We start from the raw sequence: 27,795 nt of genomic DNA on the forward strand, positions 1-27,795 counted from the left end.
CAGGCCAAGTCCTGGCTTCTGCAAAGTATTGCAATGAAACCACAAGAAGGTTGCAAGAGTCACCTGGCAGAAATACAGCTTGAGGTGTGGTCTCTCTTGAGGAAAGATAAATGGTTTGCACAGAACAAAGTGTATGCCTACTTGAGAAGTAGGCAAAATTGGGGGTTTCGTTTCACACAGCCTTTTCCTGTGTCACACAGAAGATTCTTTAAAAAATGGCTCATCTGAATACAGCCTTCAAAAGTTTCTCACTTTTGTTCCACCTTGAACATAGGTCAGTGCAGAAATTCTTGTCTACTCTTTCTTTGTGTTGTGTTCTCTTAGTTACTGGCTTTTCCCAGTTAGCTTGTCTGCACATCCCCAAGATATTAATGGAAAATAGAAGGAAACCCCAAAACGCTCAAGTCAAAAAAAGGCAGTGCAGGTCAATGATGCTAAAACCCTGCCCACTTCTCAAAGGGCTTCTCTAACTGCTACAAGAATGCTTGATAACTAAAGCAAGATTTATTTAGTCCAAGAGGCATCGCACAGAACAGCACTATAAAAGGGGTAGAGAAATCATTAAGAGAAATAAATTCCAGCCTTTAATTACTGTAAGCCTTTCACAAGTTCTGAAGAAGAATTAACTTTCAGTGAATACAACTGTTCTGCACATTGTGTCTAAGTTTTCCACTGTTGGCCTCCGGGTGCCCGCACGTACTAAAGATCAGAATTCTTTGGTTGGGTTCTGCAGTTTGCCGTCACAGGGACATACGTGTCCACAGTCACCCTGCAATCACAGGCATCTGTAACGGAGCTGGGTGGACCATCCCTCAGCTCCCTGAATGAAAGAGAATCCAGAAACGCACCAAAACAGTACAAGGAGGCAGCTCAATGAGATGCTAAATATGGGCACTGCATTAGAAGAGTGACAGTTACTCTACCAGCAACTTTCTCCTTCGAACAACTTCCCACAGCTTTTCTAATGATTTTCAAGAAATTATTTGTCATATAGGAAGTAGGGGCACTTAGCCCACACAAAGAGCTTAGGAAAAATGGCCATCACTAGCAAATGCTTTTACAAGGATGTTTTGGAAACCTATGTTCCCATTCCTCCAGACAGCAACATGTGCATTTCATGGAAGGCTTACAAAGTGGTTTCTGACTACAGCAGCGGGTGGAAACTGGCAAAGCTTAAGTGCAACGATCTCTCTTCTGGCTGAATCTAAAGCTATTGGGATAATTGTGATAGTTTGGTTTAATAAAGTTCAGAACCTACTTACAAGGCCTTCCATACCCAAGTTTGTCCCTTAAAAAAAAAAAGTAATGACAGTTTAGCATAAACGTTGCTGTTAAAGTCTCTGTTTCACAGAATAAGACCAAGCTGGCCAAGCTCTATAAGAAGTCTTGAAAAATGGTTGTCTTGTTAGATGAAACCTCCACAGAATCCAGCAGAACCTGGCTAAGAGAACAGGAGACACAAGGGCAGCACTTTGAGGATGATTGATCCTTTTTACCTTTGACAGTTAATGTAACTGGGAATGTCACAAAATTCCTACCATATCTGCATGGTTAATAAGCAAAATAAAACTGGAGACCATGGTTAAACAGGCAAAAAGATGCAACACAGCCTTCTGTTCCTTCTGTCCTCCTACACATACACTATCAAAAGCATCTTCACTGAAGTACTTAGCAGAGGCAAGAGGCAGCCCAGTTCTGCGCAGCCCTACTGCCATTTACACCACAAGACCTTCTGGGCAAACTGCAAACTAAGAGCAAGCGTGAAAAGCCGTACCTTTGCTAGAGACAACAGGACCTACAACCCAAAGCTTTTAAACTGAAGTTTCGTGCTCTGTATCTCTGTGCCAAGTCAGCCCCACTTTAAGTGCAGTGAAAACTGCACTAGTGTGATATTCCAAAGGCGCTGGTGTAAGTACTGCAAGCCTGAGGAGCGGTACCAAAAGCCCCGCTAAAGACTTTGGCATAATTCCACAAAGATGGGCAGCTCAGACACACCTCAGCCAGTACTCAAGTGTGTAGCAACCAAATTCATTCAAGAAACAAGTAGGCCAAACGTTCCCTTTGATGAGAAAATCCTCTTTCACTCAGTCTCTCAGATAGGGTGACATATGCCCATAGTCTCCTGTTGAACAGCCTTCCACCTCTTGTTGAATGACCTTCCTTCCCTTGTGCTCATCATGAAGACATGAAAGCAGGAATGGCAGAAATTTTGAGCTAACAACAAAGTTAACAAGAGGACACTAACACTTTGATGAAAACTTCTGGCCTGGAGCATCTCACTCACAGGTTTCTACTTTACCAAAGCTTCAGATACAACCCCTTCATTTTCTGTATTCATTCTGAAAACACAATCTTTTCAGGAATATGCCCTTCTCTCTCAGAGAGAAAGCACCAGGCATGACCTCAGTGATTAATTCCTCTCAATTCAGCACTTGTGAGACCACACTTGAAGTGCTGTGTTTTGTTTTTGGGCTCCCCAGTACAAGACAGACACTGACATACTGGAGCAAACCCAGCAGAGGGGCATCAAGACAGTCAGAGGGTTGGTCCACACAACGGGCAGCTGAGAGATGGGTTTGTTTAGCTTGACAAAGGGAAGAGTGTGTGTGGAGAATGTATTGCTGCTTTCAGCTGTGTAATGGGAAGGTATCAAGATGATGGAAAGAGGCTTTTTCCTCAAACTCTGAAAGACTATGGGGCAATGGATACAAACAGCAACCTCTGCAAATGCCAGGGAGGTATCAGGAAAAAGTCCTTCACAATGGGGATAGGCCAGTCATTGGGATTGGGCCCAGAGAAAAGTGAATATCCATCTCTAGACACGTTGGCATCTCAACTAAACAAGGTCTTGAGCAACCTGATCTAATTTGACATTGGATCTGCTATCGAGGTTGACCCTGTTTTGAACAGAGAGCACAAACAGAGATGTTCAGAGGTTCCCTTCAGCATTAAATATTCCATCATTCTCAATAACTGAGGAAAAACTGAAGAAATTTTAACTGAGGAATCTGGGCTTAACCATAGGGTTTAAAATCCCATACCCAGAATAGAGATTATAAAAGTATCCCAGAAAACTTAATCACCTGCTGCATACCAGCACCAACTACTTTACACATTGATGCAAAATAGAAACCAGTGCAGCCAAGTGTAACAACCAGCCAACACTTCCCTCAGTTCATTCCCATAACTGCAGGTTGAAAAAGGCCTCAAGGCAGCTGTGTCTCGCTTCATCGTTGCCACTCACAGAACTGGATGCCATAACAGCATCTGAAAGACAACGGTGGCACAAGGGGACACTACTAACCAAAGGACTCAATTTTTGATCACAAGGTACTTGCGGACACCAACTGTGGGATAACCAATTCTTAGAGTAATTGTTTATGGGTATCTGCAGCTTAAAAGAAACATATCCACAGTGATGTTTAGCAAACTGGCCATGAGAGATCTAGTGTGACCTGACAGTGACACTTCCATAGCAAAGTAGTTTTAACAGGCGGAATGACATAATCATTTTTCCCTACCAGAAAAATAAAAGAGTACCTAAGAGCTGAAAGTAAAACCAGAGTTTTCTTTACTGCTGTTTGCCTGAAATCTTGGAGATGCAACATCAGCATAAAAGGAGGCAGAGAGTAAAAGCCTTCCAATGTAACTTCAGGCATCCTTTATAAAAATACCTTCTGTAGTCTGTCTTCACATTCTGTCATTAACTTTTGGGAAGGCCTATACACAGATGTGCCCGCAGTGACCCTCTGTTTGTCACTGCTGTTATTCTCGTGCAACACCTCAACATTTGGTAAGAAGAACCTGTTGCAACAGCAATGCCTTCAGATAACATAGCATTACAGTTCTGTTAAACAGCTCTTCTCACGTCACTGAGCCTCCCTGATGAGAGGAAGACCTATTTGGAAATATATCCAGAAATCAGCAATGACATAGAACAGCATAAAAAAGAAACCCCTGTCAGCCAGCCTTAGATTTTGATAACAAGCTTCCAGGAGAGCATAATCCAGTTAAGCAGAACCTGAGTATGGAATGATCAAGTAAAGGGCAAGGAGGGCACTGTGAGAAGCATGGAGGGAAATCCACAACTGGAGAGAAACCTTTGGTCGGGAAGGAAAACCAGAAAAGGCAAGATTGCTGGGGAATGGGAGTGAGGGAAAGTGTTTCCTAGGAAAAAAAGCCAAAACTGACTCAAGAGTGGCCTACCTGGGTGGGAGGCCTCTGGATCGTAGATAGTTCTTTTCCCAAATGAGAAGCACGAGGCCAAAGGACCAAGAGCAACTGGGAATCTCCTACACTGCTGCGGTGATTCAAAACCCTGTGAGCAAGAGGGACATAGAAACCCAGCATCGTTGGGTTGCACTGCCTTGTCATAAAATGAGCATTCACAGGGTATATTGTGTGCATCCTTTCCCCTACCTTCTGTTAAGTTTCTGCCATAGGTGAGCGAAATATGCCAGACTAACAAAAACAAGATAACTAGACATGGAGGATGTTCTTGGAAGGCGCAGGAAAAGAAAAATGAATGTGAAATGTGGACTCACACTGGGTACCCTAAGTAAATGCCAAACCCAACCTCCCTTCAGTTATTGTAGTTCCAGTCTGCTCATTTTGCAAGCAAAAGCTGAGAGCCAGGCATGAGTAGATAAATGTATGGCAAAAAAAACACTAGATGAGTAATTTTACAATATCCCTTTAGCTTCCTTTTAACAAAGCTTTTATTACTATGCTTAACCAACCATTCTTCTGAAATCCTAGATCTCTACTGGAAAATGGGAATCACAGGAAAAAGTTCTGATGAACAACTCTAGCGCTGTACGTTGCTTGTCAGCGCCCAGAACACACCACTGTTCCTTGTGTAGATGAGAAGAAAACCAGCATTACATAACTCAGTATATTAGTACTAGAAATAGAAGGACCAAATGAATCCCCAACAACAGTAACAACCTCTGCAGAAACTATATAAATCATGGGCAGAACTTATGACATGTTTGCAATGCCAACTGTGAACATTTTTTATGTTCTGTACTTAAAAAGGAGCACGTGACTAGCCAATAACTTATAAATTGAAAAATGAGTGGAAGGCTTTATACACTTAATGGCTGTACAGATAACAAGCACTAAATCTGTAAATATGTCCCCCATCGCTCCCCTCCCCATCTACAACACTGAAACGATGACATTACCTTTGATGGGTAACATTACCTTTAATGTCTCGATGAACAATACCATGTTCATGTAGTACATTGATTGCAATCGTGATTTGCTTTGTGTAGAGCCTAATGACATGCTCCTGAAGGCCCAGTTTTGATACCTCTTCCAGAGTGCCCTCATCACAGTATTCCATGAAGATGTACATTTCTTCCTGTTGTGGGAACCAAACCAAATTTCATTGTTGTGGGGTTTTTTGGTTGATTTTTTATGAAGTTTTCCTTCTATCCTTTATTGTTTGTGAGAAGAGTAATGGAAGTGCCATGTAATGTTTTAATGAAGTACCTCTTACCATGGAATATCTAATAAATCGTCTCTTCAGAATTCTATACTCTTGGGCATGCTTCAACCCAATATGTTCTATTGCATATCTATGGAAAATCTCTGCTACAGGTTTAGCTGCATCATTTCTATGTAACTGATACTATTTGGTGGTATAAAATACATTACTTTCGTATCAACCAAAAAGGACTTTGGAAATCTTGTAGGTATATCACACAGAAATACAAAAAAGATGCTTTGTGTACTTAGAAAAAAAGGTTAAATTATGTTTTGGGCTTGTTTTTTTGGTTTGGTTCTCCCCCTCACCCTCCCAGTTCCTGCAATATCATGTGTTGATTGCTTGGGGATGGCAAGTTTTTTGTTGTTTTCTGTTGCTTGAACAAACATGGCAACTCTAACTCACTTTAAGGAAAAGTTTAGTTCTTGTTCCCTTTCTCTGTCTCCAAGCCCAGCCAATTTAAGCCAGACTTAATACAAGAAGATGGCAAAGACACTAAGCTCTTAGAACTAGCCTAAGAAGCCAATGCCTCAGTGGCACAGACACCCTAAGTCGTGTCCCCATGTAAAGAAACGCAGACAGAGAGCAGCCTCTGTCCCCTGCTAAACCAGGAATGGGTCAGCAAATCAACCCATTCATACTGAGCAAATCAGTCCAAACCAGACACCGCTTTCCAGCCAGACACCAGGCGTCCTGTTCCCTGCCCACCTCACCGGGTAGAGATACGGGAAGGATCTGAGATTCACAGGGGAGGTGGGGAGGGCACGTGGGAAGCAGAGTAAGAAAATGTTGGGTATCTCAGCACGCAACTCTGGAAGCCAGCTCCATAAGAAAACCAGGCTTCATTTGTTCTGCTGCTCAAACAAGAAAGCTCGTTTTTCTTTCTGAAGAGACACTAGCTGAATTCCAAAAGATCTGCTGCCTTAAGATACTCATCTGGCATCAAGATTTAAACTCCACCACAAAATTTTTCCAGGAATCAACAAGATCCTGTACAACCTTTGCTGCTAACAGTGAAGGGTTTTAGGTTGTCTAGTCTTTAGGTAAATGCAAGAGTTACCATACCGTATATGATACAGTTTGCTTTTAGAGCAGTTAAGCAGAGTAGCAGCACAGAATAGCCTCCAGCATTACTTGCTTTATTCACTTAGTGTGAAGCTTCTCTGTTTATGTACCAGTTCCAAAAATTTTCCCCAAATTATGTTTCAGAGACCTCAACATTCAGAGGAAAAAGACACACTGTAATTCACAGAGATATCCAGGCAATTAAGCTCAACTAGAATGTTCTCAAGTAAAATGACCAGTGATCCACAGCTGCTTAAAATTTTCTCTTTGACCTATAAAAAAGCCCCAATAACTTGTAATTTCTTACCCTATGGAGCTCCACACCAAAATAACGAACCAGATTAGGGTGTTTGATGCCTTCAAAAATCTTCAGTTCATCAGCTGTTTCTTTGATGGTTTTGTGATCATTAGGTTGAAATCTTATCTGCAGGAAAGATTTTTCATTATTTTGCCACTATTTTCAATTACTAAGGAACAAAAAAACCCAACCCAAACAAAACAAAAACCACCAACCTATCCTAAACCAAAACCAACACCAACCAAGAAAACAGGTACAAACCTCTTTTTCTTAAGCACTGTCACCATGCAAAAAACCCTAAAATATCAACCCTCTATCTCCAAACTGAAGCCAGCTCCATAAGACTATTCCCCAAACTATTCTGGGAAAATTATACACAAATACAACGATTAATAAGGTTTGTAAGAGTAAAATGCTGTTACTTAAATGTATAAATACACACATGTATGCACCTGTATATCTCTTCCAAGCTTGCCTTCTAGCTTAAACCTGGTAGACAGACACGGTACAAGAGAATCTGAAGTACTATCAGTGAGAGCTATTCTTCAAGAAAGACAACAGAGATTCTACAGGATTTATTTCTCTGAGGGGTTTCTTCATTGAGGATGAGGCAGGAAAAGGTGTGGCACGGAACAAACACAATCATAAAGGTTTTGATGAAAGAAACACGTTTGTCTTCATTCTCCCACAATATGCCGTGATAGATTTTTCATGGAGGAAAAAAATTATCAAGTCTTCCGAAAAAACAATTTAAAGCTTCTATTCACGCAAAGATCAGTGAAATGCATATAGCAAGTTATGGAAAATGCTATTTTTACCATACTGGTAGAAAGCAGAAACTTCATTAATTGAGTTCAGGACAAGAGCTAGAGGAAGAAATGCACATATTTTACCTTTGGTTGCTAGGACGCTATGACTGTTTTGTTCAGCATAGGAATTCCAGGATACAACTTGTACTCAAGCAGTGGTAAGATTAAATATATTAAGATTACAGAAAGGTGACAAATGACATTTAAGTATTTTATGTATTTCCTAAGTTGCAATATGATGTATTTGTAGTAAAGCTTGTCCACTATAATTGTAGAGATTTTAACAACACTGTGGCTAAGACAGTAAAGTCTGAAGGAATCTTGGGGGTGAAGGGAATGCAATGTTTTTAACCAGTTTAAAAATAAGTAAATCAATCTTCTCCTAAGCTACTCTTAAGGAAATCCAGAAAAGCCTTTTATTTGCAAGTTGCAAACAGCTTGCATTTAAGCCCACAGTGGGGAGGCACTGGGGAATGTTTCTTGGTGAAATAATTCTGGACGTTAAAAATACTACACGAAAAGGCAGCATACTGTATATTTAGCCTACTAGAGAAGTGTTTGTCAATCAAGGTCCATTTAACGTATTTGAACTTCTGCTAAAGAGCACACACATGCTAGTTTGTAAAAAGCACCTGCATCTAGAAAGCAACCTCGAATTCCAGAAAGAAATCTGCTACTGGTTCAGGAAGAAATGTTCTTTCATTGGGAGAAAACAAAAAACAATGAAATTTCAAGTGTTGGTATTAGTTAGTCAGTGAATGAGTATGGTACAAGACCTTAAGTGCAAGCCCAGTCTCGTTTTTCCACACCTTTGAGATCACGTATGTATTGTGTGTGTGGAAGAGCTGGCTCATAACATGTAACTGCTCCAGCATCAAATGTCTGGCATGGCAACTGCTGTAAGCAGCTAATGCTCGCACTTGTCTGAAGATGTAGAAATGCAATAAAGCTAAACAATACAAGTATTTTAAAAAACAAGGTGCTGTGGGGAAAACAGAACTCTACGCCTACACAGCTTTATTCACTTCTACCCTGAAAATCAAATTTTCTGTACCCACCAGGTTAGTCAACAGCTTTGTGACTCAGCCTAGCTCACTTTAACTAGGAGAAACTGAAAAACATCTGATGTGACACTTCCTATCTTTTTGTCTAAGGAATGAAGAAAAAAGGAATCAAATGTGAGATAAATACTGCAAAGTAAAATATAAGTTCGTGTTCGGTCTTCACTTATCAGAAAACTCTTTCTAAAATAATTAAGATCCCATAATGGGTGTTCACACACATTAAGCAAGCATTCATTAAGTTTACAACATCCCTATGAGATTAGTAAGAAAACATCGTCCATTTTATATACATTTAAATTGAAAGTTGTAAACTGAGAAGTTTAAGCAACTTAAGAAGGAACAAGTGATAACAGCAGATGTGGCTGCATGAAGAAACAATTTGTCTTCCCATCCTTTCCCAGTTAGCTAACAACAGTGTTCAGAAATCTTTAATGCCTCCTAAGTCATGCACGTTTGGTTTGGAAAAACAAGGGCAGCAGTGATTCTTGTATACAGAGTACTCACCTCCTTCATAGCCATCAGCTCTCCAGTGTCAACGCTGATACAGGTATAGACCTTCCCATACTGGCCTTCCCCTGCAGAATTAAAATAAAAATAAGAAAAAAGCTCAATAACACTACATTCAATAAGCAACATGTGCATCAGCTGCTACAAGAAAGCATCACTGAAAACTGAGCTTAGCAAGGTAATTTACCTTTATTTTAATGTAAACTTTCAAGGACCTTTTAACCTGTAACACCTAATAATACTTCCATACTCCTGAGTTCATGCAGATTAAAAATAAAAACATTACATTAACAGGCTGACCTGAAAGAAAAATTCTCATTAATATGAAGATTTTCCCCACAAATCCCAAAACAGAGAGGAAACAATGGTCATATGGGGGAAACAACAACAATGCCAGTGAATTAAAAAAATTCCAAAGTTTGTGCTCATTTCCTTTCATATTCCTGGTTCTTCCAAAAGAAGAATTCAAACATTTTACAGGGTAAACATGTGCAGGAATCGCAGGATCATATCTATGTAATTGTCCTAAACAAATCCTTCTCCTCCTTTGTTTCTTGCAATTTGACCTGTGAAAACTTTATTGAAGTTCTACATAATGGAAATCATAGATGCAACGGTATTTTGTATTTTAACATTCTGATTTCAGTAAAGGTGCTATTACCTACATGGAGACCAAAGACTTCAAAAGATAGTCTTACATTTCCTTCAAAAATAGTAAGCTTGTATTTTAGGCTGATAAATGAAGGTATAATGAACGTACCAATTTTGTTTCCCCTCTGCCACTTGAAAGTCACTTTTCTTAAACCCACATGCATGACGTTATCATAAGATTTCGGTGTGTCACAAACTTGGCCAATGATGTTCTTCCTCCTCATCTCTCTGTATCTCCTTTCTTCAAACAACTGAACAGACTTTTGAACAGCTTCAATCGGTGCTTGCTTGGAACCAGTGTCTAAAAAGAGTGATGGACAATTTCCTTGATTGAGAAAGATTCGCTGTGTTTATATTTTGTTACCTTTTGATATCAGATGAAGTGACCTGAGTTAGAAAACAATTATTTCGTGAGTCTAATTTAAAATGTAGGAAAAGAACAAAACATTTTAGCAATCACATATGAAACTAAAGTAAAAGGAGGGTACTGGTAATTTTCTAATAATCTCTTACTTGATTCAAGGAAATTAAATGTATGAAATGCAATGCACTTCTTTTGCATTTGGCCTGTAACTTGCCACCAACAGAGAGTGGAAATGTGTTAGGGTCATTAAGAGCACCAAAAAAAGGACCGGTAAGGCTTTGCTCTACAGAGACATGATGGGTTTCTTGGAAAAGTCATAGCATCTGTTATTTCAAAGATTTAAAGGTATTAGATAATTCCAGCTTTCAAGCCTTATCCTGAAACAGAATCCCAGTGGCTGAGGCCAGAAGAAATCTCAAGGCAGCATTAGTTTATCCCCTCTTTATAAAGCACAAAAATTACCCACCTGTCACTGTTGATAGACAGCAGTCTAACCTTTTTCTAACAGACTCCAAAAGATGGAGATACTGATACTCCCAAATGATATATTCTACTGCCCACCTATAATTAATTCAACGTCATCTACACTCAGCCTGCCTTGCTGTAGTTTTAGACCAAAATCTTTGTCTTCTTTACAGTGGACAGTAAAACCAGCTCCCATTGCAGCAATCTTCTAGAAATGTTCAAGTTTTTCCTCATTCTTAGTTTCTAGTTTAAACAAATTCAATTCCTTCAGTGTTTATGTTCCAAACAATAAATACGTCTTCTAGATTTCAGAAAAAAAATCTGTTCTTCCTGTGCTCTGTTTGAGCCACATAATGAAAGATCAGTTTTTATGTGACAGGAAACATTTTTCTAATGTCTCATGAGATTCCACCCTGCCAGAACATATACAAGAAAGCTATATGTATATATCTGTACAGTACAGGAGTCTCAGAATAAATCAGCTTACTTTAGGTTTCATGAAAATAAGCAGCAGGACAGAGAGGAAAGGGCCCCATAATAGTTTTGAATTTGACAAACACTGTAGGATCACATGCTCTTAGACACCCAAAATAAGAAAATCCCACACTGACGAGAGATCTTAGGAAGTGAGGAAGTGCTTCGTATGGTCAATGCAATTCATAATTGGGCAGTGAACAGGGACAGAGAATTTCCACAATTCCTATGGTAATAAATGTACTCATTTTGTATAACACTGCTGGTATCTTTCAGAAACTGAACAAAAGTAACTTTTATGAAGTTTAATCACTCCCACCTCAGAGAGTACACCTTCTGATTTTGTTGGGAGTACCTTCTATCTGCAATCAGGATTTTATGTTTTCCCCTTCCTATGTACAAAGCTGTAAAAACCTCTTCACAATCAGCATTAAGATTCAACCTTTTAATATCGTTTAACAGACACTACATTACAGTGACTCCTAAACACTTACCTTTGGTCTGGTTGATTAAAGTTCTGAGCTCCCAACTCCGCCGGTACGAACCACTTGAATCTCCTTTTGGATACAATGGTTCTAGAGAAATAATACTGTGAGCATCGAAGTGGCTTTATCTCGTATTAAGGATTATGCCACTGTACTCAGCAGAAGCTGAGATCTTAACGTATCAGGACTAATACACCCGACAAGTATATGAGCCAAACATATAGCAATGTATGCTCTCAAATTCAAAAATGACTTATCTTTAGAAAACAAGTTACGAAAGTCATTCTGAAATAGCATTTAATTTATACAGAAACAGATCTCCTTCCACAATTGAGGGAAGCATTTCAAGTCAGGGAACTCTAAATCAAATATGTAGGAAATCTGTAGAGTTTTCCAGGGCTGCTTAGAAAAAGACCTGTATCAATTCCAACCTCTGCCAGTTTTCCATTCACACATATACACATAAAAAAGGGAATAACCACGAGGCAGACAATATTTTCAACATCTGCTTAAAAACAAACAAACAAATGACAAAAATCCCCCACACCTGTTAGTATCATTTTTTAAGGCATTTCCTTCTTTGAAATCTGCTTCATTTTGCAGGATGACCACCATATGAACTCCACTTGGCATTTTGTACTCCATCTTAATTTGCACAGAACATGCTATCTTATCAACCAATGTGTCAAGGTATTTGTTGTGATAAATACCATGTATAGAGGGGCTGGGGAAACCTGAAGGAGAAGCCCTGATCAGGACCATCAAGTCACACACCCTGTCCCTTCTTCCAGGATTCAAATAACAGCAGGTTATTTGTAAGACGAACACTGCAGTGGTAGCTGAAGAACTGGACAGAAATCTCTTAGCTGTCCTGATACGTCCAGTTCATTAACAGCATTTAGAAATTTACTATTGAATGGGATATAGAATTCAGCAACCACATTTTGTTTTGAACACTGTAACTTGGTAAGAAACCAGGAAATTCCTTCAGGTACAATTCAGAAACAATATGAAAAGCAAGAGAATAGCGGATATGTCTGAAAACAGACAAACTTACTCTGACGATACAAGCCTAAAAGTCTGAGATTTTTGAATGGGGAAAGGTGAAAAAATGTTCGGAAAGTGTAAGAACTGAGAGCAGAGAAAAATCTGTTAATGACATAAATCATCTGCACATCCAGATCACAATCTGCTACTGTGACACTCACCTTCTCGCTCTTCAGTGGGACTGGAGTGACGACTAAGGGATCTGAACTGCAACTCAGCTGCTATTGATGCCAGTCGATCATTTTCAGGGACACTGGAACCCCTGTCAAAAAGAACCATTGCACTAATTAACTTAGCTTTGCACTAAATAAATATTTGTGACAATTTAACTGCAGTTTTAAAGTGAAAGAACTCTGAAGCCTAGGATATGAACCATGAAAGTAACATGAAAGAAAAACTGATGCTAAGAGGTAAACTGAAAGCCCTGACTATGCTATTTTTCCCCCAAATGAAGGCTTTTTATATAAATTTAGTTATCCCACTCCATGAAAAAAACCTAAGCTTCAAAAGCATAAGCCACTTGAAACTGTTACTTGCCTGTAATAACAGAATCAGTGTTAATGACTTGTAACATACTACTAAGACAGCTGCTGCAAGCCACAGCTGGTGCCAGGTTTGGATATACACTCAGAAGTGATTCGGCTAGGTGATAACGTGAGCCACATTATCAGATGAAGGGTGGTAACTGAATTCATATGCTCCTGGTGCACTGCAAACACAGTCACAGTCCATAGTCATGAAGTCAGAACTTGTGGGAAGAGCCACAAGGCCACTGACAGGAAGGACAGTGTTCAATGACAGCAGCGTGGCTGCTGGGGGGCCCGGGTGCCTCCAGACAGAACAGAGCAGAATTAGACACCTCAGAACAGGACCCAGATGAAAAGGCATAAGGAACAGGAAGGGGAACCATACAAAGAGAAATGAGTCTTAAATACTTCAATCTTCAGGCACCTTTCTCCAGCCCATGATATTGATCAATCCATCCATGTTTTAGAGCCATAAATTCCTCATGGAAGTCTGTCAATGATAACTCCCTTTTGTACAAGGTTCCCTTTCAATTTTTAAAGCATAGTGTGGAAGAGCTGCGACTGATGCCTCCTTTAACATAATGCATTAGAGGTATGAGCTAAACATTACTGGAAAGCAGAGAATGTTTTTCAAGCCTGCACTGAAAGCTAATAACTACAAAATGATGAGAGATACCTGGCGTCACAAAGTGCACACACCTGTGACATGACTCCCCTACAGCCCTAAAGTTGTTTCAGAATCCAATTATTACCTACTAATAGTAAGACAAAAAAAAAAAAAAAGACACTATCCTTAAAATCTTGAAAACAGAAGCCAAAACCCAAGACACTCTCTTCCCAAGGGAATGTTCTCCATATGAGGTTTGCTTTGCATTCCCTGCTACTGATCAACTACAGAGGAACTGAAACTGAACTAGTGACAATCTTCAGAACTCTTCAGGAAACTGAGGTTTAAATCAGCAAGATGGCTGAGGTTATTCTCAGCACATACAGTACAACTCCAGATGCACGAAGATCTTAAAAACGAGCTGAGCTAAAACACCTCTAAAATGAGGCAGTAGCTGAACACAGGACGTAGCTTTGAATGCAGGTGTCTAAAATCCACTTCGAGCCCCTCTCGGTCACCCAGATCTTTTATTGTTTGTGCCCAGACAAACTGTGTGCCTGTTATTGGGCAAAGAAACTGAGTAAAAGAGAAGACTACTATGATTCTGCGACTTGATAAATTTCTGCTCCAGTCTTAGATAAATATAAACTGATGAATAAAAACCTCAGCTAGCTCAGAAATTAAACACTTATAAAGGTCCTCAGTATGAACATAGTGTAAACGTATAACCATCAGAAAGCTCAGTGTAAACAACCAGGTATTGCTGCTGTGGATTTTACTTTCAAGTTACATTAAACTGATTTTTTTGTTTGTTAAAGAAAAACTTGAAGAGAACTATGGTGGCATTTGTGCACTACGCACTGCCTAGTACAACTGATTTATCAAGTTCCTACAGTCAACTTTTTATAGATACTTAATGCCTACAATCATGTCATAAATGTCCGAAGAGTTTCTGGAAAGAATAAGAAGTTCCTGCTTCTGTGCTGTTCCAGCAGCTGAACCCCACTCTTGTTGCATACAGAACCACTTTCTTGATCCAACAGATTCCATGTCTCTTTCGGAGCACAAATAAACTGAAATCCACAATTAAGACTACAACGTGTTAAACTTTGCAACTTTAACTACATTAAACCCAGAAATTCGCTATAAATGTATTATGTTATAATATTTGCCTTCCTCGATAAACAAAACCCCTCATAAACCCCAACGGCCTCCAAAACTCTATCTCTGCTTTAATACTTTTTTTTTCTTCAAATTCTTCCTAGGTAATACAGGGGGTTAAACAATGCTATCTAAAATCCAGGTAGTGCATAAAAAAATTAAAATCATGGGATATTTTATTAACAAGCATCAAAAGTAAAAACTGAGAGCTCTAAGAAAAACACAAGTCTTTGAAAAACAGGCTTAGGCAATCAGACTAAAATGCTGCATTAACATCAACTTCCATGTTACAATCCATGAAATTATTATGCATTTGGTTGCAACTAAGAAGTAGAATTCTCATTTCTTTTCTTCGTAATGACTATCTTATTGAAACAGAAGAAACTGTCAAAACGCTAACCTTCACACTTTGATCAATATTTGTGTAGGACACACACACAGAAAACATTAAAAGAATATACCACTGTATTCAAGTGTGTCAAATGATAAACTTGACAGTTCCATTGAGTGGTATAAAAATCACAACAAAGCCCACAAGTATTAAAAACTAGCCTCTTATCTCCCTCTTAAAAAAATTAACTAACTTCAAAGATACGCCTTGGCTGCAAGTGCTGTACATATTTGAGAAAAAAAAATCCCCTTCAGATGTTGTGTAAAGACTAATTATCAAATAAACAAGTACTGCATTTTCAAAATCATGAATACTAATTAACCATCAACCTGTCAGCTTATAAAGCTGCCAGAACCTCTCAGGGAAAATTCTCCAGGATGTTTCTTACTTGAAAAGGGCTTTTCAAGTGCAGAGTGTGGCAGACTACTGCCTACTCTGCCTTACGGCTTAAACAGAAGCACGAATGATATATAATAAATACATGTATTTTGAATGTCAAAAATTCAGGATGTATTTTCAACAAAAAAAAAGGGCCCAAACTCACAAGCTATACATACTACTATAGTGTGCAAGCCACATCTTATCATAAAGATAAACTGCAAAGACTTGCAGGAAAGATTTTATGTAAGAAGTGCCAATTTAATTCCTTCTAAACACCTTCATGCATGCTTCTGCTGTCAATTGGTAACAAACCTACAAACCAGGATGGTTTGCTGGCTAACAACTGAAAATTATTTATTAAAAATAAATATTTCATAATCAAGTCATATCTAAGTTCACTTCAGTCACTACCTATCTGGTGTTCCTTCACTACCTGTTCTTTCTTTTCTCTACAGCTGTGTGATACAGTCAGATGATGTGTCTCCATTCATATCAATCTCTTGTACAAGAGAGATTTTGGTGCTCTGTAGTAGAAATAAGAATCCAAAAAGGTATTTATAAACCCTAAGATAATACCATTGTGTGAACAGCAGGATTTTCACAGTCAGGGGTGCGGGGCGGGGGGGGAAGAAAAAAAAAAGAGTAAATGTAAAGAACCTGGGAGGTATGTTAATGGTCTGACTGTGGTATGGCAAGAAGGAACCCCAACAGTCTGAAATACAACAGCCAGATCAGAGGCCAGAAGCTCTGCCAAAAAAATCCCTCATGACATCTGCAAACAGATGATACGGGAGTGGTGCCTATTGCATATCCTGATACAGGAATGGTTTCTTTCATATGAAGTTTATTCTACACAAGTCTAAGGAGGCAAAAGTGTAGAAAGAAGTTCAAAAAACCTCTTGAAATCTTATGTGTTTAATTCTGTGTTTGCCACTATATCATATTTCAAAAGATTCATGGCAGACAAAAACAATAACAAAAGTGTTAGGTAATGTAAAAAAAACACCAAAATCTCCTTGGGCTTATTTGCATGTCACAGTCATCTTAGTGCAAAGTGTTAGTTATCAATACTAATTATTTAATAAAGTTATACCAACGAACTGATTGGCATGTTAATTTCATGGATATTTTTTACTGAGCAAATTTGTAATCTACGTCAGAACTGCATGCTTTAACTACCATTTGTTCAGACATTTTTAATTTGAAAGCGGTCTTATCATCTATTTCTAAGACATGAGATTTTGCTCAAGTCAAACATGAATGAAGGAGCCAGTGGGAGACATGGTGGGACAGAAAAGCACGGTGCAAATGATTTACTGGGATGCAAGTACGTGGGAACAGTTATATGGGTGATGTGAGTAGAATGAGGCTGCTACATGATGGAGCGGAGCTACCTGGTATCATTTGCACTGCTGACAGGTTTGGGTTGGGCTGAGTCGCTACCGATGGGAGCGGGGCGACTGGCAGCAACACTGCAATGGTTCCGTGCATCACAAGGGACACTCCGTGTGCTGTGGCAAGAAGAAAAACTTCAGGAAACAGTTTAAAAAAAAAAATAACAAGTGTATGGAGCTGAAATTTTATTTTAAGAGTAAAATTTTGAACTATACATACTGAGGCCTGATTTCAAAAGTTTTTCAAGTACATAAAGGCTCTTACGTGGAATAATTCTGGGTCTCAGAAGCTTCACAGGCTGTTAATATGTACAATATTAATAATCTTCAAAATAAAAATCTCCACATCTTTAGAGTAGCACTGTTTTTTTGCTATCAGCTAAGCACCTTTCAAAAAAAGTCAAATGTAGAGTCTAACACTGTGCTGATCTTCTTGAAAAGTAAAGCCCTCTGTTTGTGTCAAAATATGCAAGGCAAATTTTATTTTCAAATTTTTAAAAATTATTTTTGCATTAATTCTCATGTCAACTCTTTCAAATGGAAGCAAAACCATCCATTGCTTTAAGCTTCTTCATAGCAGGTTGGTAATGATGCAGAAATGCCACCATATTCCAGAATGCTAAAATTTTGTCTTATCTATGCTAAAATACCAAAAGCACTATCATGGACACGTGCACAGACATTCAAAGTTGGGAAGGAAATAAAGGTCTTGTTAATGAGCGGTTTTCATTGAATTGAACCTTGTTACATTGAAACATCGTTTTCAGGAAAGACAAAGGGGATAAGAATGACTTCAAGGTGAGAAAGCATGCACCAATAAAAACTGTAAAATAAAGCAGGAGTGAGGGGAGAGGAAGAACCTATGTCCTTAAAAGCATATGGATAAAATTCGGATCACTAACATGCTACTTTTTTCTCGCTGCTTTGTCCTCAACAGGAAAGAAAGGTTGTTCCACTTACTGACTGCATAGCCAAGAGAGGATAAACCAGTTTAGAACTCTGTACTGACGGTAAATACCTGAAGCCTTCAGGTGTCGGGATGATAAGATGCGGATTTGGTGGATCACTATGGCACCGAGGCACTTTTACAGGACGGGGACTGTTTCGATGAATAGCTGCAAACATAAAGAAGGTGGCACATTTACTCAAATGACAGAAAAACTCCGTTAGGGCCATTTCAAAACACAAAATTAAAATATGTTTATGTTACAGAGTTAAGTGTGAATTGGCACATATTTTCTTATCCTTTAAGAAAAATCCATATTATTCCAATTTTAAATAAATCAATTGTATGTACTAATATTATTTGTACTATTGTATCATGTAGCTCATCTTTTAAAAAATGAAAATTATCCAGAGAATTAAAACGTAGCAATTAGATGATGTACACTTACTTCATTAAAACTAAATCTTCATTATTTCAACTTCACAGATTAAAGATTATTTGTTATCTTATTGCGAAATAAGTATTAACAAACCAAATAATAAATAAAAAGCAAACAGTATTATGTTCTTTTTGCATCAGAATTAGTTTTTCTCAGAAAATAATAGAAAGCAAAATGAGCTGGGGAAAACCCCACACATGACACAAGGAAGTGGTACAAAGAGACAGGGTCAAACCAACATGAGCCATCATTGTCCCCATGCCTCACCCATTCAGTGCCCAGAAGAGCAGTCTGCAGCGTCTTCCCCTTCCCTTAACCCCTCCTTAATTAGCCAGACAAATACTGTGGCAGTTACATCACAAGACAGCTGATTGCCCATCAAAACACAAGGCAGTAGTTCCTTCTGCCAGGCTAGGTTAATCCCAGTGAGCTGAGTTTCTGCCTTGTTGGCAGTACCAAGACAAGTAAAAGCTGCCAGAACCAGGTGTTGGTTGTTCTGTTATAATGCACAAGAACACTAGCAGAAGACCCAGAAGGCAGAACCTAACCCACTGGGGTGGACATTAGCTGTTGCACAAAGCAAAAAGACAGGATAAAACACCAGGAGACCCCCAGCTATGTGCTTACAGGCAGCAGTATGAACACAACTGGATCCTCAGCTTTGGGAAAAAAGAGTAAAGATCACAGTGGGTTTAAGTCCCTCAACACAATACGCAAAGGGCACTAGGAATTCTTATTCTTCCCCAAACATGAGATAGAAAAGGGTACCTGCAATATCTGCAGCCAGGGTACAGTTTATATTTAGTTATATTTCTTTCACATGTATTAAGGTTTCGGCCTGCTGTTCAAGTCTGAGCCATTCATCTATGTTACCCCCTCCCTGTGCCTCTGAGCCAAAAGCTGTCAAGCAATTTATTCTGTAGGATCTGCTATGTCTGAAACAGCATTTATAAGAGTTTCAGTACTTCTGGATCATCATGCTAGCGATTTACCTAAAATGGGACTTCCTCTGAACAACAGTATCAAACGTACAGGTTTTACATTACAGTACAGAACTTGACTAAAATTTATTTTAGACTACGCTTCCTTCCAAACAACTGGACTGACTTTCATTGTGAAAGGTTTCTCAGCTATGAGCTTCTCATCAAAACTATATCAAAACTGAAAATTTTATGAAATACTGGAAGACCTCCTCTTGGCTGAGTCAAATTACCTTCCCTCCACGTTTTCTGCCATCGACCCTGTCCAGGAAGTGGACATTAGAGGAAAGAAATGACATAGCAGTTTGAAAGTTAAACTAGTCAATGGGACCTGGGAGGAGGAAGTGCTGAGAAAGAAATATGTAAAAAAGGAAACACAGCTGAGGAAACATCTTTTTTTCTCCAGATAAACAATGAAATATGCTGATTTCATTCTAAGGCCAAAGATATTTTTTACACTAAGACAAATTTTGTGATATTGGAGAACTATTTCCCACAGCTCTATCATCAAGCCCCCAGGTGTAACACCTCTGTACCTCAATACTTTATATAAAGTCCATCAGAAGTGTAAATATCTGCAGTGCGACAATGAAATTTTGGGAGAGGGAGCTGTAACTGCCTCCTTGAAGTTATAATTACTTCTTTACCCAACCTTTAAAAATCACAACCCTCTTCCAGAAGATCTGCAAGACTTCAGGGAATTTAAGTATAAAAATCAGAGGAAAGCATCTGTAAAGTTTGTAAATTTTTTGAGTAAAACTACTACCTGTTTACACTTTGTCAGGCAATAATAGTTCCACATCAACAATCACGGAGGGCTGAAAAATATTTTTATTGTATTTCTAGCATTTAAAAATTACTTTACAGTGAAAATTCTATAACAGCAGCAAAGCTCCAGAACAAATGCCAGTAACTTCTGCCTTACCAAGGTACAAACCTGTAACAGGACTGTGAGGTTTCCCAATAACATGGCCAATGCACTCATTCATCAGAGCTTGTAAACTCTAGAAAAGACAAACAGAAAAAGTTGTGATGTTTTATGCTACAAGAAAGTAGACAGTCATATGGTAAAGCTCACAGTAATAAAATGACACTGGTTAAATATGTAATCTGTCAAGTAAGCACCCCTACATTCTATCAATTATATTAAACTTTTGGATCCGTGTTAGCCATTTGACTTGTTGATTTTTTTTAATTTTTTTAAGCTAGGAAGTCTTAGTCTTGTCTTGCCTTTTGACCTCTCATTAAAATTACGTAACCATAAGAACTGAACAATGATATATCATAAAGAACATTTTATAATATAAAGCTAGTGGAACTTAAAAATATCCATTTTTAATATAATTAAAAATCAAGTTTGCTGGAAAAAACTGCAACAACCTTTCCCATCCCAAGAAGAAGCACACAAAGTGTGGGTTTGATTATGGTGGCCTGAACGACAAGGCAGAAGTCTGTAAAACCACAAGTACGAAGCACTGCATATTAAAAGAAATCCACTTTCCTTATCAACCCATGAAGTTAGCAAAATTTTCATGAAAGGGTGTTTAATAGTTAAACAACTGAACTGGGTCTCAGGCTATCCGAGCTTAATTACTAGGTGTACTATTCACTATGTAGGTAACCTCGGGCAAGTTTCTAAATCTTCCTCTGGTTCAATTTATTTGTCAGAACGCCATGAAACAGAAAATGTCTTTACAATAAAGAATTTAAATTATGGTATTTGACATAGTTGCTACGAAGGCCACTTCTATATACCAGTCATTCAGACTAGTCGTATTTCCTTCCAGAAATTCAAAAACTTAGTGAAGACCAGCAACATGAAGCTAGACTAACAAAAAATAATTGACATAGGCATTTCTAGCCAAAATGCTGTGACCTGTCTTATACAGGGGTCAGACTAACCAAAGTGGCTTCAAGTGATGCTCTCCAAAACTGAAATCCAGTTTAAGAAAGTGAAAGTTCATGGTTCCCACCTTTCTCTCCTACTTGTTCAAAGTCTGTTTTAGAAACTGTGTCAAATCAAATGTAGCCAAGGGGCTACTTCCTAAAGCTAAAGCTTAACTCTGTCATTTAGTCCGACAACTGTTTCATAACATCACACACGAGACCAAAACACCACTTACTTAAGAGCTCTTGATAAAAATATATGTGAAAAAGACTAAAGTATGTAGTTTCTGTATTACGCAAGATTAATGTGGTTGGCATTTCATAACACATCTTGAAATTAATAAAAATCAGAGGTGCTGACACTCATTTTCTGCTATTTTGGGGCAATTATGCTTTCACTTCTCTGCAGTGCTGTACCAAGATCAGAGAAAAAAATTCTCAGAATTTTATTTCCAGAGGAAAAGGAGGAAGGTAGAGCACACAAAAAGTCCAGTTCTAGTCTGATATTTTTTTTTCATAGTAAAAACGAAAGATGGTTTAAAGTCTGTTTCACGTTGGTACAATTTGAAGATATCCCTTTAAACAATTGTGATTTTGTATTCACACCCTTAAATGAAATCTGGGTGCTAACTAAGCCCTAGAAGCTTACATTCAGAAATTTATTACAACAACTCTAATTTGTAACAATCCAGAAAAGCTGCTGTCAAATTTCCCAAGAGACAAAGGGAGACAGACTCCCAAGACAGTACCAGCAGCTTGTCAGCAATTTGAAAACATTAATGCCAACAGTCACAAACATACTCCATTCAGAATCTTACAGAGATATCAACAGTTATGTACATCAGCAATTGTTTCAGAACAGCATCTGTATTTCAGACATTGTTTTATAAAACATATCGTTGAAAACATACCGATAGCTTCACAAGCATTTAGATAAACAAGCAGAATAACTTATTGCATACCAAGAAGTCATCTTCTGGGAGAGATGAAATAAAAGCTGGCTCAATGGCTTGAAGAAAATCAAAACCTTGAGTCGCCCACCTGTCTCAAAGAAAAAGAAATGACATAAAATTAATTGCTCTTTGGCCAAAGCCATCGTAAGAGTTTCCACAACATCCAAGAACAGTAAATGGCAGTTAGTAATTTTTCCTCTGTAAAATGAGACAAAATCTTTGTAAGAAAATGGATTAAAAAATAGGTTAAATATTTAATTTGTAGTAATATTTGCTGACTCATATTCAGATAAAGTCTGATTATAGCAAGGGCACTGCCAAATAAAGTGAGCAGGCCACGTGTCGCGGATGAGTGATTCAGGGTCCTGCCTGCCGCATCCATTGCCTTCTCCCTTGTCATAAAAGGATATTGAGTTGTAAGGCACGGCTTGTGCTCCACGAACCCATGTTGACCTTGAACAATGACTACACTGTCTCTGTCTCTGAAGTGTTTTTCAATAACTCCCAGAATGACCTCTGTAATTTTACCAGGAACCGAAGTGAGGCTGACAGGCCTATAATTACCAAGGTCTTCTTTCTTGCCCTTCTTGAAGACTGGAATAAGGTTTACTAGCATCCACACAAGGGAGACCTCTCCAGATTCGTAAGACTATTGAAAAATAACTGAGAGAGGCCAACTTCTTCAGTATCTTGGAGTGAATCCCACCCGGCCCCACAGACTTGTGTGCATTCAATGACACCAGCAAATATTGTACAAGTTCAAAGTCAGCTGGGACCTTAGGGCTACCCCTGTCATGGTCCCCCCAACCAGGTCTGCAGGGGTCCCAGAACCCATTATTTGTGTTAAAGACAGGGGCAAAAGGCATTAAATGTCTCTGCTTCACCTTTGTCCCTGTTTGTGAGGTGACCAACCTCATCAAGTAATGGACCAATGTGGTCTTAGGTCCTTCCTTTTGTTGTTAACATACTTTAAAAAGCCTTTTAAGTGGTTTTGTTTTTTTATTGTTGTTTCCTTTTTTTTTTAAGGTTAGCACGCTGAGCCAACTAGCCTATCCATACGCAGTTCAGCCTGCCCACACTTCCCTCCTCTTTTTACAGCAAGTACAACAAATCACCTCCAGGACAGACTGATCAGCCCTACACTTTAAGGAAATAAAACAGTCACTGATGTGTAATCTGCTAGCATTGATCAATATAAGACACCTATTTTAATGCAAAGGAATTCTATTAAATTTCTGATATACCAGCTGCAAAATGCTGCAAAACCACCTCCATAAATCAAGTAATTGTATCATTCTGCTTGAACCAGTTTCCCAGTTTCTCTGCTCACATCCTCAAAGCAACATAACTTTGTAACATTTTTTCATTAGTGCCCAGCAGTGGAGTTTCACAGGACGCAGTGTAAGCGCAGTTGAGAGACCACTGGGTGCAACAGCACTGTCAACAGACAGAAAGTACTTCAGACACCAACAAAAACCATCAACAAATGCATCCATACTGCATTTGAAAAACTGAAGAATATTCACCAGAGTGGAAACACTTCTTCTTCATCTGTGAGCCATACTTTAGATGCTGTCAATAGGGACTAATAGAAAGGAATTTTACAGGAGGCTAAAGCTTCTATATGTAGATCTTTTCTGCAACTGGCACAAAACAATATTCCTCTCTCTGCAGAATACCCAAAAAGTGACTGTTGCATAGTCTGCAATCTTTATTGACTCCTGATCACATAGCACTTCTGTTAGAACCTAAAGTATTTTCATTGTCTGGGTCAAACAATCTCCCCCTTTTCTTCCCATTTTCTGTTAGATAACACAAGGCAAAGTGTTCCACAAAGTCTTCTGCTAAGCAGTTGGAATGTTTATTTGGCTTTATGCACTTACTATTCAAATCACTTTCAAAATTTAAGAGCCAGAAGGATCAATAGTTCAGAAGAACTACTTCTAAATAACAAAGCATTATTAACACTGTGAAAAGTCCTGCACGGTATTTAAATACAAACTACTATGGCAGTAACAAGTTGGCTGTTACCTGGGTCTAGTGCCACGGCCACTCTCACATTTCGTTAGCACATAATTCATCCATTTTCTGGCAAAGCTGATATACTTGTCTCCAATTTTCTGCCTGAATTCTCCAGACATCAGACGAACAACTTCTTTATGGTACTGAAAGAAACTAAAGATTACTTTTCACGTATTAATAAAAAGAACAAAAGTACCATTTGTAATATCCACTGGAGTACCTGCAGGATAATAAAACTCTACAGTACAGTAACAGTCACATCCTATTCTTGGACAAAATGTTTATATGTAAGTAGTTATGTATTTATAAGGAAAAAAAAATAACAAAAAAGTATATGACACAAAATGCGTTCTAGTGAGAGGCAGCACTTGAGTCCTACAGCATTCTTGTGTGTACAGGGGCATACACTGACATTTAACAATGTACATATCATCTAAGGAACAGTTTACATAAATGCTCAGTTCTGTAATCAGGGATTGAAGTGCCAAGTAGTATTTATTTTTAGTTATATTGCAGGTAACATTAGGGAAAAAAAGAAGTTCTATATGTACATTTAAAAAAATAAACAGAAATACCACCTGTTTTTTTAGAAGACTATCCTTAGAAGTATGTTAGTGTATGCTACAGTGTCAAAAAAAAATGTACAAAGCTCACAGGAATCAAATAGTGAAGCATTATACTAAAAGCATCTGAACATGACATTTCCTCATCAACACTGTAAGGAAGGCATTCAAAAGCTATATTCACTGCATCAAAGAACCACCATTAACTTTGAAAGAAGGGCTCGTATTACAGTATTATACTACTCCAGGCTGAAAAACTGGGAGAAGCCAAGTTACACAATGACATTCAATATCAAGGGATATTTCTGATTTAATCCAAAATGCTGCCAAGTAGCAGAGCCTACACAACTACACCAGAATTCATCAAGCTCTTAAAGCTTTTTAGAGATACAGGCATTGCTAATGGGAGACTGCATTTAATAGATCTATCAGTTCTTTTTCAATCATGTCACATAAGATTCTCTGTTAAAATATATATTTTTGTAATATTCTGCTAGAATTCTTCATATTTCCACAGAGTTAAGAGTTACTGTATTTGCACCAATGTAAAACCATAACATTCAATTGGTTCCTACCAAAACTAGAAAACAAACATGTCATTAAGTTTTTGTTTCCTTACCTCAAACCCAAAATTATAACCCTGAATCATGGCTTCCCGGTAGTATTGCTGCAAAGTGGCAGATTCAGATTCATCAACTTCAGCATCAAACTCAGATGTGAACATGTGATCAACTCTATCAATGGCACTGCTTATCTTATTGCATAGCTGTAATGCCTCATTCTGAGAAACAACAACAAAAAGGCACGGGGGGCATCAAATTATTATTTATAATTCTACATTTCAGCAGATTAAGGCAAACATGAATCTTGCAATTACATGGTTTTAAAAGGAAATGTACTTTAATGTCATCACAATTAATTGAGTCTTGGAAAAACAGATTTTCAGCACTTGCAGTAAGCAAGTCTTATAATTAGCTGAAGTACTATAATTAAGTTTGTTTGCTTGCATGAGATTAACTTTAAAAACAAAGGTAGTGAAGGAAAAAAAGAGGAAAAGCCCCAGTCAAAACCAGTAGGACAAGTAAAGAGAAAATTGGTTTTACTATCTATAACATGACCAAGCCTCTGGTTGTATTTTCAACCTGGTATGCAGACACAGCTTTTATTGAACTCAGAGGGAAATGTAGGGACCTAATACTGTAACTTTGGTGTAACCAATCTTTGCTTTTCTGGGTTCTCCAAAAAACAAACAAACCCACCAAAGAAAACCCTCACCCAACCAAAAAAAAACCACCACACATACGAATAACCAACCACCCCCCCCCCCCCAAAAAAAAACAAGAGCAAAAAATCAGAGAGAGACCAACCCACTCTCACATCATAGAGCAACTACCTTCTCTGAATATGGAGAGAAAAAGTTGCTTCTTGCAGATCACAGATTTTGATAGAATTTATTTTCATGAAATCAAACACTTGCAATTCAATAGTGCTCTTGTATAAATATTTATTCTGTTGCTATTAATATTTCTATTGCACTATGGACTTGTTTCCCACCTACCCAGTGCAAAAATGATTACACAAATATTGCTAAAAAATACACTCACAAATCCCTCGCAAAAACAGAATGAAAATTGTACTGGAATAGTGAAGTCCATTGAGGTTGCATAAATTACAATTGCAGAATATGTTGCTAGCACTGCAATCAAATCTCCCTACACACTTTTACTTATCAGTGAGCAAACTATGATCAGTTTTGACTGACAAGCTCGAAAATTTCTTACCTTTAGCTGCTGTAGAGCTTTGGCAATGACTGGTTGGCTGGATGTCTGTTCCTGGTGCAGAGATACAAGCCCTTCAATAGACTGCTGGAAAGCCTTTCTCTGACTCACAAGGTGGGCAGATTGAATGACTACGAGGAGGAGGTTATCAACCTAGGAACACAAGATACTACTAGTTGTTACAAACAAAATCCTCTCTACAAAAACATGTGCCATACTGGCAAATTACAACTTGTTATTTTTTTAATTCTAAAGTATGAATTACCTCTCTGGTTGCTATTCATTAAAATCCTTAATTCACACAGAAAATCTTCATGTTGGCAACTGAACTTGATAAACACTCATCTTATGAGCAGAGCTCTATTAAGGCAAACACCACAGTAAGTTTTCAAGGGGAATATACTACTATTCACTTCTGGAAAGGTGATTACCTTCTTGAGGTTTGGGAAACACTGTATTAAAAATTATCTTTCAAATGCAGCATCTAAGCAAAATAATTATATTTTCTCAAAGCAGACGGAGGTGGCAAGCAGGTAAATAAGCACATTTTATCCAAGTAATGTAATACACTTGAGGATAAAAACCTGCTATTGAACAGGGAAAGGCATAGATTTACCACACAGTGTTTGCTCAGATTTTGAAAAGTCATTAAAATGCAAGAATATGTTTTAGAAACCAGAGCTCTGATATTGTGGAAGTCTATAAGTACACAGTCAAATATGGTGTTGCCTTTACTGTGGCACTATGAGTCACATATTAAGCTCTGCTCATTTCAATCTACAGATTGAATCTGCTCATTTCAATCTACAGCTGCAAAAAGTTACTCACAAAACCCACTTCATCCAGATTTTCAATACCTCATCCATGAAGAATGTTTTCATGCTCAAAATTCTTAAAATGTTGACAGGATTCTTGTACTTAATTAATGTTTTAAAAAATAATACATTTTCTCTATCAAAATATGTTGTTTAAAAACACAGGAAGCAATCTTTTGACTTCCTAACTTTTCAATATTGGATTTTTAAAAATTAATATACAGGTTATAT

At 38.2% G+C, this 27,795-nt stretch overlaps 1 protein-coding gene across 5 annotated transcripts in view; it reads right to left on the bottom strand.

Annotated features, from left to right (window-relative positions):
* The window catches only part of MAP3K4 (mitogen-activated protein kinase kinase kinase 4), a 69,116-nt gene that overhangs the window by 3,572 nt on the left and 37,749 nt on the right, over positions 1 to 27,795 (bottom strand). The window contains exons 11-24 of one of the 5 annotated variants that reach the window (XR_014183641.1): positions 26,753 to 26,902; positions 25,591 to 25,752; positions 24,418 to 24,551; positions 22,396 to 22,474; positions 20,472 to 20,550; positions 18,200 to 18,296; positions 17,182 to 17,298; positions 12,882 to 12,982; positions 11,683 to 11,763; positions 9,995 to 10,186; positions 9,232 to 9,302; positions 6,864 to 6,980; positions 5,206 to 5,365; positions 4,207 to 4,318 (exon numbers count right to left, since the gene is read on the bottom strand). Coding sequence is in view for 4 of the 5 variants with exons in the window: in XM_082048586.1 (XP_081904712.1) it covers positions 5,206 to 5,365; positions 6,864 to 6,980; positions 9,232 to 9,302; positions 9,995 to 10,186; positions 11,683 to 11,763; positions 12,882 to 12,982; positions 17,182 to 17,298; positions 18,200 to 18,296; positions 20,472 to 20,550; positions 22,396 to 22,474; positions 24,418 to 24,551; positions 25,591 to 25,752; positions 26,753 to 26,902 (1,540 nt within the window). In the remaining variant the exon portion in view is untranslated. The remainder of the gene's footprint in view (positions 1 to 4,206; positions 4,319 to 5,205; positions 5,366 to 6,863; positions 6,981 to 9,231; positions 9,303 to 9,994; positions 10,187 to 11,682; positions 11,764 to 12,881; positions 12,983 to 17,181; positions 17,299 to 18,199; positions 18,297 to 20,471; positions 20,551 to 22,395; positions 22,475 to 24,417; positions 24,552 to 25,590; positions 25,753 to 26,752; positions 26,903 to 27,795) is intronic. The other 4 variants (XM_082048587.1, XM_082048586.1, XM_082048589.1 and 1 more) reach the window with 4 other exon arrangements.

Source organism: Streptopelia decaocto, assembly GCF_964273445.1.
Source record: "Streptopelia decaocto genome assembly, chromosome: 3".
NCBI lineage: Eukaryota > Metazoa > Chordata > Aves > Columbiformes > Columbidae > Streptopelia > Streptopelia decaocto.